Source organism: Rousettus aegyptiacus, unplaced genomic scaffold, assembly GCF_014176215.1.
Source record: "Rousettus aegyptiacus isolate mRouAeg1 unplaced genomic scaffold, mRouAeg1.p scaffold_m13_p_6, whole genome shotgun sequence".
Lineage (NCBI taxonomy): Eukaryota > Metazoa > Chordata > Mammalia > Chiroptera > Pteropodidae > Rousettus > Rousettus aegyptiacus.
This window is the reverse complement of record NW_023416309.1, coordinates 113,702,950-113,718,468: the sequence shown is the minus strand read 5'-3', so window position 1 is coordinate 113,718,468 and position 15,519 is coordinate 113,702,950. Positions and strand designations below refer to the sequence as shown.

Sequence of the window (15,519 nt, the reverse complement as noted above, 5' to 3'; positions counted from 1 at the left end):
CCGGCTGACAGGTGGAGTGCCGGGGCAGAGCACGGGGCATCGGAGTGGGGGCGGGGGAAGGGGACGTCAGGGGAGACAGGGACAGGCCGGGCCCCCCGGCCAGGTGGGGCCCCTGCAGCTGCTGCCCTGTTTGCCTTCATATGAAGACTGTCCCATGTGGGGCCTGCTCCAAGAACCTTGTGTGTCTTGTCACTGCAGCTGGACCAGGGGCCCTGCCATGCTGCCGTTAAACGGGGCACTGCAGGCGGAGCCCTCGGCCCTGAGCCTGCACGAGGTGGGCCCGCGGGTGTCGGCTGTTGCTGCCGGTGCACGCTGGCCACCTGCTGTCCCCCCGCCTGCCCTCACCGCCTGTCCCCTCTCTGCAGGCGAGGAGTTTGCTGTATCAGTTCCGCCTCTTACCTCGGATCCCCTGCAGTCTGCATGACCTGTGTAAGCTGTGTGGGACTGGCATGTGGGACAGTGGCTACATACCCGCTGTGGAGTGCACGGGCCACCACCCGGGGTCGGAGAGCTGTCCCTACGGGGGCACGGTGGAGACGCCTTCGCCCAAGCCCCCCAGAGAATGCAAGAGGGGCCCAAAGACGCCTCGGGAAGGCTTCGGCTTCCGCAGATAGGTTGGGTTGGGTTCCCTGTGACGGACGAGGGTCGAGGGGACCTCACTAGAGGCCCCAAGCATGTGGGACGGGGTGGAGGGGACAGGGGACACGTAATGAAATGCCTTTGGATGACACGAGGGAACCTTTTCACATTAACGGTGAGAGCCGAGTCTGGAAGTGAGAGGGAGTCAGCTCCCGAGACAGTGGGGCCCCACGCAGGCCCCCACCTGGAGACACAGGCCGGCCCAGGAACTCCCCTGGCTTCATCAGCACCCACAGGCTTTGCCAGGCCATGAGGGAGGCAGGGACAGGAACAGATCTCGTTCACCCACTGGCGCCGGGGGACACAGGAGGAAAGGGAGCTCCTGTCCAGGCTGGGAGATATCGCTGCAAGCTAGACACACCTCTCCATCAGGCCCCGTTGTCTGAGCCAGCCTGACACACTCCCTGACATGGGGGGCGGGGGGGTCTGGAACCTTTCTTGCCGTCCACGTACACGTTTCACGCTCCTGGTGTGGGAAGGAGGCCGCTTGCCCTTAGCCGGAGCTATGAGCCATCAGGGAGCGCTGGGCTCCGCTCTGTAGCTGGGGAGTTTCTGCACGAGGCTCTTTGGTGTTGTTTAAGGTCAGCCTCACCAAATGCAGCAACCAGCGGGGGGCCGGATGGGCCGAGGGCATGTGCATGTGTGAGTGTGTGCGTGCGTGTATGCGTGTGTGTGTGTGTGTGTGGAATCCACAGTGTCGGAGGGGAGCAGAGCGTTAGCTTACTGACCCACCAGCCAAGACAAAGGCACCCGGAAGTAGCTAGAAAGACTCCCGCCTTCCTGCAGGGCCCACAGCCCCTGCCAACATGGCCTTCTCTAAGCTCGCCCCCCGGGGGTCCCCCGCCAGCACTCAGGGCACCTCTGCTTTCCCGGGGAAGCCAGGACCTCCCCGCTCCCTCTCCCTCCTCATGCCAGCGCTCCTTCTGGGATTTAGAGGTGGACAGACAAGGGCGTGGGAGAGCTCCCTCCAGCCGTCTGCACAGAAAGCCAGTCGGACGGGTGGGAACAAGGAGACGTGAACCCTTTGGCACATTTTTGGGGGACAAAAATCCTTGAAGTGCTGAGAGTCGTGGAGACACACCCCCAGCCGAGAGCTTCGTGCTCAGCTTTTCTCGCTGGATGGAGGCCCAACGCTGCGGTGCTGGACTGGACGGCCCATGATTTTAAACATTCAAAAAGATGTTTATCAACAGGAAGGAGGAAGTGGGCGGCCCCGCCCCCCTCAGCTGTTCTCCAGCCCAGCCCCTGAGGCTGGCACTTCCAAGTTCCGGAGCCGGTTGTCCAAAAGCCTTTTGAGGGGAGCATCCTGGAGCCCCATCAGCGCCCAGATCTTGGGGCGCGGTCTGGCAGCAGGGCCCCGGCTGGGTGGGGTGGACTGCTCGTCCGCTTCGCTTCTGAAGAAAGGGTTGCCTCACTGTGCTGGCTCCAGATCCACCCGACTCCAGCTGACCAGGTGCCACGCCGACCGTCCTCGAGAGGCCGCCTCCCCTGGAACAGGTGTATCGGTTACCCACTGCTTCAGTAATGCCACAGAACACCCCCAAAGTCCATTGGCCTCAAACTGCACGCACCTGTCTCGCGCACGAGCCTGAAGGTCAGCAGTTCAGGTCGGGCAGTTCCGGCCTCCGCTGGATGTGCTCCCCTGTCGGGGACCAACTGGCCGTTTAGGCCCCCCCCCCCCCGCCCCGGGCTGCTCCCCCGTGCAGGGGTCAGGCGGGGCGCTGCTCCAAGCCTCCATCCCACCAGTGTTTGGGAGCACGCCCTCTCCAGCCGCGTGCTCCCCAAGAGGCAGGGGTGCCCGAGGGGTAGAGTGCCCCTCTCCCGCCCTAGCAGCTGAAGTCACGCATTGTTCTGTGACTCCTGGTGCCTTTGGGCTGCTGGGGGGGGGGGGCGGGTCCAGGGATTCCCTCATTTGGAGGGTCCTGGTGCAAAGCATTTGACTCTGAATCTCTGCCCTCCGCAGCCCCTCACCCCTACGGCTCCCCAAGACCCTGTACCAAGTGCCGCCCCGTCCCTCAGTGCTCCCGCCTCATACCCCTATGGGGCCCTAGTGAGATTCATGCCCCCTGGGGCAGCCAGGAGCTCGGAAGACCTGGAGCATGGGCCCCCAGCACAGGCTGCGAGGGGGGGCGGGGGGTGGGGGAGGTGCGGGGAGGCCATTCAGGAAGCCAGCCAAAGCCCCGAGGCAGCTGCCGCCCCAGAGCCGGTCCCAGCGGCTGAGGCAGCGGAGTGATCGTTCAGCGGTTAGATTTCCAGCCTTCCCGCCCCAAGATGCGCAGAGATGGGGTCCCAGCCCCCGGCTGCCCTCCCGAGGCTGCTCATTTAATCCATCTTTTAAAATGATAGTGCCGTGTAGGGCCGCCGCGCATGCGCGTGCATACTTAAGGTTCCCCACCGCTGCTCTCGGTGCCGACAGGGCGCCGTGGGGCCGGGCCTCTGGCGAGACGCGTCCCTTTGACGCACACTTGCTGGCCCAGGAGGTGGCCTGTCAGGGGCGCACCGTCCGCGGAGAGTTCACTCCCAGGGAAGGGGGACGATGGCAGGAGGCAGCTGAGCCCGGGGTGGGGGGGGCGGGAGGAGGTGGGGGTGGGGGGGTGGACATGAGGGCGCTGGGCTGGGGGCTGGTTAGTTCTTGATGATCTGGGTTGGAACCGAGAGCCTGGTGTCCTCGCCCCAGTTGCAGAGGGAAACTGTGCTGTTCTGGAAGGTTCTGACTCAAGTCCCAGCCAGGAAGTCATGGCTATCGGAGTCCCTGAGCCAGTGGGGGTGGGTAGGTGGGGCCCCAGCACACCGCTGGGGCTGGGGCACAGCTCCACTGGGGGGCCTTGCTCCCAGTGCTGTCACACGCCGTCCCACTTGGCCAAGTGTCGCACGGGATGCAGGTGTTAGAATCCAGGACCTTGGCCGCGTGTCCCCCGGGTCCTGCCTGGAGCTCTGTGTGGGACAGGCAGCTGGACAGGCGGAAGGCGCTGGTCCTAAAACGTGGGTTCCCCTGGCCTAAGTGGCTGGCAGAGGTCACCAGCTCCCACCTTTGACAGGGGGACGTAGGAAACGGCACAGATTGTGGCAGGGGTCAGGGGGCCTCCGGTTCTCCCCTCCGTTTTCGGGAGGTCCCTCTGGGCTCTCTTGTCAGTTCTTATGTGGCAGAAAAAACCTGGAGGGGGCAGCCCCCAGGGTGATGGGGACCTGCTGGTGACCGGGCCCTCCAGAAGCCTCCATCCCCCATCCCACCCCCCCTCCCCCTGCAAGGAGGCTGGTGTCAGGGACACCTAGGTTCACTGGGCAAAGGGAAGGCAGCCTCTTCCGGTTCATCTGCCCAGCGGAGGCCCTTGGAGACCACCCAGGTGCAGGAAGGCGTTCCCCCAGGAAAGCCCGTGCACCTGCAGGCGTGCGGCCTGGGCCTGCTGTGGGCCAGGAGTGTCCTTGAGCTCTGCCGCACCCTCAGGGAAGGGAGGGGGCCCACAGCTCTGGTGAGGCTAGGCACGTCCCCTGGAGAGGCTGAGGAAGCCAGGCGGCCCGAGATCTGATTAGCCCTGAGCTTCTTACCCAGGCGGCAAAGCCATCCCCTGGTGTGAAGCATTGGGTCCTGGCTCAGAGCGGACTGTCCCAAAACAAACAGCTCTCGTCCCCCAGAGTCGTAAAGCTGGGGAGCAGGGCGCCCCTGTGCCGTGCTCCCGGAAGACATGTAGTGGTCAGGAACCTGGTTCTTGTCCTGCCTCTGACCCTTCTGGAGTGGCTTCTGCCTCCCTGAGCCTCAGTTTCCCCACCTGTAGAATGAGAATAGTAAGATCCACCCAGCCTACCTCACAGGACGGCCGTGGGGACTCTCCATGTGACAAGCTACAGGGACCTCACCTGCCACTCAGGGAGGAGACGACTGACCTTGGCCTTCAGCAACCTTGATGATAAAGGTGTCGTGCTTGGGACTTGAGAGACGCCCGTCGTTTGGGAGTCAGCAAAGCTACCCCCTTCCACACGTCCAGCCGGCCTTGCTGTGCCTCTTCTGTAAAACTCACCCTGTGCCTCCCGCTCCCACCACAAAGGAAAGTCGCCCGTAACCATCACCGGGAGACTCTGTGAGATGTGTGTCTACGCCGGCTGCACACAGCGACACGGGGTGTGCGCACGAGGTCTCGCCCCTCAACTGTAAAAACCGCCTGAGCTGGGACTCCTAGGTCAGTGTTCAAGGACCGGAAGAGGGGGTCCCTGGACCTCTGGGGAGCAGGCGGGGTTGGGGGTGTCAACAGCCGGCAGGCATCTGGCCCAGCTGAATATCTGAGTAAGAAGGTAACATTTCAAGTTCAAAGGGAGATCAAGTCACATGGCCATCTTCTCTCCAGATTCTTTGGCTTAAAGAGGACAGGTTTTCGTTGCTGTTTAAGGGAAAGGCTCGTGAAATTTCCACCATTACCACGCGGTCACTGATGTTCATGGCAAATGATTTGTTCTCTGTATTTTGTTTTGTTTTTCTAAACACGATTGCCCACTGGTCAGACCCTGCCCCAGGCCTGCGACTGGTCACCAGGGCCCCTGCTGGCCGCAGCACCGACAGTGCTTCTGGCTCGCAAAGATTCCACTGCAAAGTCAATAAAATCACACCGACAGCAGACGCGGGCTCTGCGACACACGTCGGGCGGGCGGGCTCGCTAGGGTGAAACATGGCGGGTTCCGGTGCCTGGCAAGGAGCAAGGAAGGCCTGCTCCGTGAGGGGGAGGGGAGGAGCAAAATGGGCGCGGCGGGTGGGGGGGGTCCTTGGGGACTGGGGAGCTGGCAGGGATGGCCAGCGGCAGGCAGGCCCCTCGGGGAAGCCTTGCCCGCTGGCCCCCAGGGCCGACAGGTGCCAAAGGCATGGGCGCTTGGCCTGCAGCGGGGAGGGCGGCCGCGCCTCTGCCCTGGGGGAAGCCTGCGCACCCCAGGCCCTAGAGCAGAGTGTCTTACAGAGACCAGGCCTCCTGTTTCAGGGAAAGCCGGAGTCCTGCATTTGCGAACTTCTCTTAAGGAGGCAAACAGGGTGAATTCGGCCGTGGGGGGTGGGGGAGGGTGCTGTTAGAGGAAGAATTCCGGCATCAGCTGCTCTCGTAGCACTGCCCCCCAAACCCCTGGAGCCTGCTGCAAGGACACATGTCCAGGGTGCCAGGAAGTGTGGTCGGACAAGGTCCGGGGTCAGTCCTGGTCCTCCCGGAGCACTGAGGTGGGGTGGCGGCTCACGTGGCAGCTCTCCTGAATGTCCACGCCCTGGGGGGTCTCCCGGTCGGCAGGGTTCCTCTCTCCCTCCACCTACCTGGCCTCAGCTGAGAGGTCGGAGGGGTAGCCAGCCCAGGCGACACGCCAGCTCCCGGGCATGGCCAGCGGCCCCACTTAGAGAAAGCTCGGTGTGTCCCTCGGTGTGGGAGGCGCTGCTTCTCCTGCCTGGACACCGAGCCCCAGCCCCACCCTGGGATCTGAAGCTCCGGTGATGGCCGGAGAGGGAAGCCCCCTCCCTGCCACCGTCAGCACCGTCCGGGGCATGGCGACGTGAACAGTGAGTCAACCAAGAGCCTGCAAAAGTCAGTCGTGCAGGGAGACCCCCACCGCGGGCCTCAGATGGCCCAGGCGCTGCCGGGAGGGGCCCTTCCGACCTGCAGGACAGCTGGGAGGGGCCCGAGCAGGACGCGCAGCCCGGATGTTTGTCTCTGCTCTGCTCTAGTTCCCCCGCAAATAACAAGCCTGCCGTCAGGGCCGGGAGAGGCCACCGGGGAGCCGGGCTCCGCAGGGCGGGCCCTCTGCAGCGCCGTGGTCCCCAGGGGCTGGGAACGCCCGTGTCTGGGACTCCACCAGGCGAGTTCTTGGGGCCTTGTTCACGTCAAGGAGTGAGCGTCCGTGCACAGCCCCGTTCCACATCATTCATTCATTCATTCATTCGCACATTCGGCAAGCAGGCAGCGAACCCCGGCGGGGAGGCTGGGTACCAATGTGCCAAGGGCCACCGCGGGGCACCAAGGCTGGAGACGCCGTGTCGCCAGGGTCTCCAGGACAGGCGCACACACACCCTGCAAACCCTCCAGCGAGCAAACCCACCTGTCGGTCCCCAGGAGAGGCCATTCGGACGTCCATGGCTCTGGGGTGCAAACCTCGAGGAGGTCTCTGTCCTTTGGCAGCCCCTGGCTCCACAGGTGTGACTCGGACGCGGGAGGTCCTGGGAGCCACAAACATCATCTTAGTTCCCTTTAGTCCAGTTGAATCCCACTGTCCTGTCTCCATCATTACTGGTGTCTCCCCTGCCGCGCCGTCCCCCGAGGGTGTGCGGTGAGCAGGGCTGGGAGAGGCCACGCAAAACACGCAGGGGCGCTCTGCTCCTGGCCCCTCATTGCCACTGAGACGCCCCTGGTCCAAACCCAAGGGCGGCCGGGAGGTCTGAGTCCTCTCTTCGGCCTGGCCCACCTGCGTCTCTGCCCACTCTGGTCCCGGCGAGGGGAGGCCTACAGACCAGCGCCCCTACACACGCACACGCTCCCCAGAGGGCCTCTTCTCCCCCAGGTCGAATGGCCCCCGCAGGCCCGGAGGAGCTCGGGCTTCCAGAACAGACCCAGAGCAGGCCATCTGCAGGCCCCGCCCACCGCAGGGTGGACAGGGCACCCGGCGTGACAGCCTGGGAGAGGCAGGGAGGAAAACTAGTGAGGACAGAGCCACACGACCTCCACCCGGCATCGCCACCGTCGGAGGGGACCGGAGGGGACCGGAGGGGGCCTCCCGGGTCTTCACGCCCTCCACCTTCTCCGGACCACCGGGCAGGGAGGGTCCGGACCTGTCTGGCCGTTTTCATGCCCTCTGCAGACCAGCGGCCTCCTGGACCACACTCAGATTTTGACATCGGGACACTGGGAGTCGTCACTCCTCCTTAATCCTCCCCCACCCTCGTCTCTGCGTCTCGGGGAGCGGGGGTGGGGGGGCAGGGGGGGGAGGCAGCAGAGCCAGCTCCCGGGGCGTGTGCCGTGTCATTCAGACAAAGTGGTTTGCAAATATGCCATTCAGTCTCCACATATGATAATGCGTCCGCCTTAACAGGTCACATGCCACCGGCTCTTCCAGCAACGATCTGATCATAAGAGGGCACTTTATAGTCTGAGTCATTAGAGTGAATGACTTAGTTTTCTAAATCGATGTTTGGATGCTGACATGAGTCCAACAGAGGTGGAGGGCCTCAGGCTGGGTGGAGCAGCCCCCCAGGGGACAGAGGCAGAGGCAGGTTCAAAACCCCATCAACCAATGGTAGACGCATGCAACTCAGCAAAATGGGAAGGCTTCACCGAGGACCAGACACAAAGTTGCTGATAAAGTTCATTGATTCCTAACTGTGAATAAGCACAATAGAAAAAGATGCCGAGGGTCCCAGTGGCTACAAGCTAATGATGAGTGAGCACAGCAGGACACCAGCCACAGGGGGACGAGTAGAAGATCCTGAAAGAGACACCCAAAATGACTAAAAAGACCCCAAAAGGGTAAATGATGAGCTCTGTTCAAAATAAAGACCAAAGGATGATAAATGTTGTCAAGGGTTTATGACAAAGACAGCACCAACTAGCCGTTGTCCGTCTTCTGGTGGGGAGAACCGGGCAGGGTGTCCCCGAGGGGCTGGGCATCAGGAGAGCCTCTCGCGAGTCGCTGACTCTGCGTTGACAGGCGGTGTGGACGCCGCCTTCGTGGGGAGAAGCCTGTCTCTCTCTGTCCGCGGGGGCAAGCCAGGCGGGGAGTCCCGCCTTTAGGACTGGCTCGCCTGGAAGCCTGCTTTCCGGTACGGGGTCTCTGTGTCCTTCTGTGAAAGGAAACCCGGGTGTCCTTGTAAAACAGCGTGCAGGAGTCAGAAACCACCAGGAGCGGAGATGGCGGGTGGCCCAGTGGCAGATGGGCTCGCCCTGCGATGACAGGCCCCCAGCGCTGTCTCCAGGTGTCCAGCCCCGCCCTCTATCCCACCCACCTCCTGCCCCTGTAAAAAAACTTCAGAGAAAAAGTACCTGTGTCCCTGAGGCCTCTGGGCGGGCACCCTCGGGGAAATCCCGCCCACCGGCCCAAGTAGCAGGTGGGGCTCCACTTCCAGGTATGCTGTTTTTCTCCAAAGCCGGGGCACCCTCTCAGCCTCGGACAAATCCCCAGGTTCTGCCAAACCGTTAATTTACATGGGAGTTTCCCCCGGTCCTTGGTCTCACTGCTCCACTGGGCCACGTGACCCCTGAGCCACGCAGTAACGAGAGGTGACCTTTTTAGGGCTCAGAGTCAGCCAGCCTGAAACAGAGTAGCGAGGAGGGGTGAGGGGTGTGAGGAACACAAGGAGGAGGGGTGGGGGTGTTTCGGGGAGGCGGAGGCCGGCTTCACGGGGGGCCAGGCGAAAACCCAGCTCTTCCACGTCTTGCCCGGAACGCACACCTGGCAGCTGTGGGCAGGAGCGCCGTTTTTCAAGGTGGAAGCAGGTGTGGGTGGGGCGAGGCGCTGTCCCATAGGTGGGTTTCTACAGGTGCCCGCAGGTGGGATGGCGCAGCAAGGCTGGGCGTTGGGCCCCTCACGCCTTCCTGCAGCGCCCCCCCCCCCCCGTGGGGCGGCCAAGGATTCTGCAGATGTTTGAGTCTAACCCATAGGACCATCCCGACCATCCCTCTAGAGGCCGGCCCTCACCAGGACCCTTCCCCTCAACCTTCTGGGCCAGAGTGTAGCCTCCAGGGCTGCCCCAGAGTGACCCCACAATCCCCGAAGGTCGGTGAGGCCCAGAGTCTAAAATGCAGCTGCTGGGGCACCAAACCGGCCTGGCCTTCGGGGTCCCTGCACGGACCCCCACCCACCCTTGTCACCCGCCTGAAGCTGACCCAGAGCTTTGAGGCCCGCTGGTAGAGGGAGCTGCTGGGCCCCCGGAGTCTGGTTAATGATGCTGTCGATTAGAGGGGACACCCCGCCTGAAAGTGTCCCAGCCACGCAGGGGACTGGACATCGCCGAAGCGCAGACAGGACTAGGACCCCGCAGGGCGTCTGATTCTGGAAAGCGAGCTCTAAAGCCCTGTTGGGACCCGCTTGGCACGCCCACCCTCAGGCCCTGGGACGCCAGGCAGCGTGGCCGAGGCCGAGGCCGGAGGCGGGAGGCAGGCTGCCCTGGCGTCCCCCGTGCCTACTGCCGACGGGTCCAAGACACAGACCTGTCTGTGGGATTCAGCATCACGGTCCCCAACCCTCCCCATGCGGAGCCTGGGATTCTCACCGCGGACCCGTCTCCTGGGCGGGGTGGAGGCCGCCAACACGCACGTCCCTCCCTGGCCCGCTGGGGCTGGGGGGAGGGGCCCACGTGGGCGCAGTGGGGCCGCGTCAGCAGGGGGAGGTCTGGCGGCGCTCGGACCCCTCCCTTCTTCTACAGAAGGCGCTTGGCGCCGCTTCCTTCCTGCTCCACGCCCACGCACGCCTCGGAGCCCCCGCCGTGTCTGTGGGGTCCTGCCGAAGTGCGGGGCATGGAGGGGCACTGACGGAGGAGAGCACGCAGCACCGGAGCGCGGCTCGGGGCAGGACGGGCTGGGGGGCGTCTGGACGGAGGGGGCGCGAGGCGGCTCTGGGGGTGCTGGGGTGGGCGCAGGGCAGAGGCGAGGGAGAGGAGGGGGAGACGGGGGCGGCTCCTCCAACCCCCTGGGCCCGCTGGTCTAATCATGTCAGGTGTGCTGCCGATCAATATTAACAACCCAGCGACAGAGGGAATTGGGGAAAATCCAATTAAAAGGACAGTGCAGGCTGGCGGCTCTGCCAAGGAATCACTCCGCGGAGACCGAGCGGCCAGGAGCGGCAGGCGCACAAGCCCAGGGCCCCGGAGGGAGGAGCCGACCCCAAGGCCGCAGCCGCCCAGGCGGGGAGGTCTGCGCGCTGACGACCCCCCACCCCCGCCCCGGCCCCCACCCAGGCAGCATGGGCAGGACGGGCCCCAGACTCTGGTCCCAGGGCCCTGTGAGCACCCTGCCCACCCTAGGCCTGGCCCCGCCTCTCTGAAGTGCTACCCCTGGGAGCCAGCCGGAGGCTGGGGCGCCTCCACCGCCCCGGCCCCAGAACCACTACCCCCCAGATCACTCAGCCTCCCCCTCTGTCTGTCTGTCCGTGTCCAGCTGTCGTTCCAATGGCAAAGGAAGGGGACCTCAGGCCTGGGAAGAGTTCCCAGCTGCCCTGGGGTTTCCCAGGCAGAAATGCCAACCGACCAACAGGCCTAGCCGGGCCAGGCCCACTGCCCGAGAACGCCCCGCTGGTCACGGCCGGGGCCCAGCCAGCTCCGCGGCGTCCTCCTGCCCGGCAGGCCCCTGTGGTGTGACGTGCAGGCTCACAGAGCTCATTTTCTCTTGAACTCAAGATTTGTTTGTGTCTCTCATGTGGGTCAATGGAGCTCTTTGGCCTTGGTCAGTGCGGCTGGTCCAGCCGGCGCGGGAGGAGCTGGGCCTGGGGCAGCCGCGCCGAGGACGAGAGGCGCCGAGCGCCGCTGGGGGCCGGCCAGGCCACACCATCTGCCCAGCGGCGCGGCCCAGCCCCCGCCCAGCACGGGCCCCAGGCCTGGACGGACAGACGGTCCGTGGGGTGGCCTCCTTGGCCCTGGGCCTGAGCAGCAGGAGCGTTGGCATCTTCTTCAGCACATGGGGTAAACAGATCCCCTGGTCCCCGCTTTCCCCCTGGGACTGTTTGCAGGAGACGCCCCTGGGAGGCGGGAGGCGCTGACCGTCCACCCAGCTATGTGGAGGCCTCCTTGGGGAGGCCCGGGAAGGGACGAGGGCTACTTCATCTAGTCGCTTGAGGCTGGGCCCGACCCACCCCGCCCCGTCCTGCCGTCTGGAATACTCCCATGATGTAGAACTCACCACCAGCCAGCGGGAGCACGGGGGACCCCAGCAGAGACCAGGAATGCCAGGCATACAGCACTTCGGGGACACTTCGTGCGGGCTCTCTTTAGCCATCACAGTGTTCAATGCTCACAGCAGCCAGAGGGGCCGACGCTGCTTCTAGCCCATTCCCTCCAGGAGGTAACAGAGAGGTCAAGTAACTGGCTCAAGGTCGCCCAGCCTGGTGCCCGGACCTTTCTGATCCCCATCGCCCTGTGCTTGGGCAGTCTCCAGCCAAGGGTGTTGGGCAGGGGAGCAAGGACAGGCCCACCTGAGCCTAGCAGGTCTCAGGGGACAGAAATGGGGGACAGGGATGGGGGACAGGACAGGGCTGCGGGAGTCCGAACTCTCACCAACCGACCATGGGTCCAGCCTGACCTCGCTGTGGGGGTGCAGTGGCGGTGGGGGAAGCACATGCTGGGGTCTGCCCCAGGCCCCCAGGCTAACTCCTCACCTGTACAACAGGGCTCTTAGCGCCCCATCCCTGGGAGAACAAGGACCCCGTGTGCTGAGTGCCTGTGGTGTGACCGACGCCTAGTCCACACGCGGGATGTGTTTTCAGATGAGAAACAGGCTGGAGAAGAGGGGACCCTCGCTCAGGTCCCCAGGGAGTGTCGCAGGAGGGTCCAGAGCCACGGAGGGTGCAGGCTCTTCGAGTGCTCTGCCCCTCCCCCTCCCCTTCACAGGGTCGCCTCCTGGGGCCGCCAGCCCCCCCCCCACCGCCCACTCAGGACGCTGTCTGGGCTGTCGCGTGAGGAAGGAAGAAACAGATGGTTGTCACAAAAATCACACGGAGAATACGCAGTGAGCTTGACAAGCTCTCTAATGGTGCAAAGACCCCAAGGGAGCAGACGGGCTTGGAACGGGGCCGGAGTCAGTGATGGAGGACGAAGCTTCTGGGGCGTGGAAGACACCCCGCCCCCCCACGTGGCTCCCCCGCTGGGGGCCCTCTCTTCCAGCCATCTGAGAACCAGGGCCACACACCTGCCTTAAAGGGGTCTCACATCCCAGGTTCCAAGAGTCGGGGTCAAGGCCGGCACATGGAATGGGGGGTGGTGCCCACTGGCCCCGGCTCTGGCGGGGCCTCGCCCTGAGCAGACAGGAGAATCACGCAGGACTGAGGACTGAGGGCCTGGACCCCCCAGATGTGTAGGGAATGCAGGGGGAGCCTATCTGTTTGAAGGTCCCCCGGAGCCTTGCCGGGGACACCCAGCCCCGCCCTCTAAGGGGCTGCTCCTGGTGACACCTGGCAGCCCTCCCTGCCCTTCCCTTCCCTCACCCACTGGCCTCCAAGGCTGCAGGGGTGCTGGAGGGTTTCTAGCACCTGGGTGTTTGAAGGGGCGCAGGGTGGTACCCAGCCTCCTCTCTGGGGGGGCACCGGGTCCGGGCGTGGGCACGATAGGGCCCCCCGGCTCTTCGCCTCTGCTTCTACATCCTGGGAACCTCTGGGAACCATGGAAGGAGAAACTCCCAGCCTGGAACTTGGCAGACATGCTGACCGGCTGGTGTTCCGGGGTGCTGAGCTGGGGCGGCTGCAAGGTGTCCCCCACCCCTTCCAAGAGAAGAAACAGCCCCAGCGGGTCCTGAGCAGTGCCCCCCGCCCCCAACACCCACGCCTGCTCCTAGCCCCGAGTGCTCCCCGAGGCCGGGCGACACGAAGGGGCGTCAGGCTGCGTGTACCTCCTCTTGGCTCGACCTGGTCAGCCTCAAGGCCCAGCCCAGCCATCCCTGCATGCCCCCGGAGCAGTGGCCCCCCACAGCACCCTACAGCATGGGGCCTGGTCCCCATGAAGAGCAGCGGAGACTGGGTCTCCGAGGGCACTGGCTTTGGCTCCATGGCCGCCTCCCCTGGGGTCCTGGGCCCATGACCGCTCCCAGTGCAGGCCTCCCCCTACTGGGCAGCATAGCGCGCCCCTAATGCGGACTTCGGCTAAAGGACTCCCCGTGGCGGGAGGCGGGCAGGGGGCGGCCCGTGTCTGACTCTGAATTCCCGTGTCCTCTCTGGGACTTAGGCACATGACGTGACCTCTGGACTTGCGTGCCAGCTAATGAGGACACTGGTTCACCCCCAGAGCTGGCTTCTCTGCCCAAGGCCACCACACCCGGGACCTCCCCCTGGGACTGGCCCATGGGCCTGGCCCGTACCCCCCACACCCAGTGGGGTGCCTGGCCTGTGGCAGCCCCACCCTGTATGCCGGGTGATAAACTAATGACCGGGGTCCCCGGCCAGACGCTCAGCAAACACAGCGGCCTGAAGGAACGTCACTGCCGACACGGACACATGTTAGAGCACACAGACCATAAAAGACGCTATGACAAGTGCCGATGGCAGCGATAAGATTAGCGCCCGGAGCGCCGGGGTCAGCCGGGCAGGTCGGGAACGGCGTGTGGGGAAGCCGGGCTCCTCGCCAGAGCAGAGCTGGAGGACGTGCTCGCCCTCGGGGCCCTCGGTGCACACGGGCCCTCCAGCTCCTGCCGGGGCCTCTCTCCCACTGCGCGGCCTCCTCGGGCAGGCCGCTTAGCTCCTCTGAGCCTCGCTCTGCTCACCTGTAAAATGCGGACGGCAGCTGTACCCACCTCCGGCGCTCTTTTAGAGAATCAGACGAAGAGTGTGAAGTGACGTAAAGCGTGTCACGGTCAGACGCCCGGGAACTGTAGCCGTGTCATTCACTCTGCCTCGGCTTATCCCCGGCTCCACCGCCCTGCACGGGCCCCCAGTGACACACAGCCCGGCGTCTGGGCCTCACTCACTGAGGGCTCAGTGCCCGCCCCACGCAGGTGTGAGAGGCAAAGACCAGGACACGCAGGGGCCGCCGCCTCAGGAGGGGCTCATGGCCCTGGGGGCGAGGACGGGGAAGCAGGGCCGAGGCCTCCCTCCTGGGGGAGAGACTCAGAGACCCCCCAGTGACCAGGGTGCTGGCCATGCTGCGGGAAACCAGCCGGGGCCGTAGCCGCGGAAGCCGGAGAGCTGGGGCCGGCTGGCAGTGCCCTCTCTGCCCCAACAGGATCCCTACTCACAGTGACTCACCCTCTGGGCCTGTGGCTGTGGCCTGGGGACCCCAGCTGCCACCCGCTCCCAGGCCAGACTCAGGATAGGGGGAGGCCCCGAGTTTCTGGCGCCCGGTGTTCGTCTGCATGGTGAGCGGCCTGGGCCGAATATGTCTTGGTCTCCTAAATGTGGCAGGGACCCGGCCAAGCACTCGCCTACTCGTATGCGCCATTCCGGTGCCTACGCGCGGTAGGGCCAGTACGAGTCCCACTTTCCGGATTAGAAATCCGAGGCACAGAGAGGTTAAGCCACCTGTCCGAGGTCACACAGCCCCTTAGTGGCTGAGCGGGTCAAACCCCACAGCCTGGCCCGGAGCCCGCACTCAGAGCAGTGCCGGCCTCTGACGAGAGGATGACAGCTCCGGGGCGGGTCGCCCCGGGAAACAGTGGCCAAAATTGAGTTTCCGACAGATTGACAACCGGAAGTGACCCAGAAAGCTCAAGGCCAGTGTTCATCCTCCCCATAACCCGGACGCCCGAAGGGACAGGCCTCCAGGAGAAACAGGAAGCAGGGGAGCGTGGTGGCACGCGCGCTCGGCTTCCGATCCCAGCACGTCGTCCCCATCTGTGTGCCTCAGTTTCCCTGCCTGTCCAAGTGGGAGGAGTGAACCTCCGGCGCAGCGGGGCTGAGACCCTGGAGGTAAACAGAGCAGGCCGCACAGCGCTGGGCGCCCGGCCGGCCCCCAACAGCCCGCAGCTGCTCTGGAGAATTCCGGCAGAAGCCTCGGCTCTCCGGCCCCCCCGGGGGAGCAAGGGAAGGCTGGGGGCTACCGAGCCAGGCCCCCCTCCTGGAGCAGGGACACGCATGCCCGGCCGCCCGGAGGCCCCGGGGGCCGCCGGAGGGGCTGCTCCGTGCGTCCGGCTCCGGGCTATCTCTCGGCCTTGAACTTTCTATTTTGCTTTGCAATCAGCTCAGAAAGCGGCTTTGCTAGCCTCCCTCCTTATCACAGGGACAGTGCTACCACGACAA

The 15,519-nt window shown here is 64.6% G+C and overlaps 1 protein-coding gene and 1 long non-coding RNA gene across 5 annotated transcripts in view; one reads left to right on the top strand and one right to left on the bottom strand.

Moving 5' to 3' along the window:
• Positions 1 to 5,246, top strand: part of TBC1D16 (TBC1 domain family member 16) — a 63,320-nt gene extending 58,074 nt beyond the window's left edge. For 3 of the 4 annotated variants that reach the window (XM_016143279.2, XM_036222652.1, XM_036222651.1), the window contains exon 12: positions 366 to 5,246. In XM_016143279.2, the coding sequence (XP_015998765.2) occupies positions 366 to 614 (249 nt within the window). In that variant the 3' untranslated portion in view covers positions 615 to 5,246. The remainder of the gene's footprint in view (positions 1 to 365) is intronic. The other variant, XM_036222653.1, reaches the window with a different exon arrangement.
• A 2,818-nt stretch (positions 5,247 to 8,064) lies between these two features.
• Positions 8,065 to 9,960, bottom strand: LOC107510036. The gene is made up of 3 exons (XR_001596703.2): positions 9,860 to 9,960; positions 8,631 to 8,898; positions 8,065 to 8,431 (listed from the first exon to the last, which is right to left on the bottom strand). It is a non-coding gene; the product is annotated as an uncharacterized LOC107510036 (long non-coding RNA).
• Positions 9,961 to 15,519: the final 5,559 nt, after the last annotated feature.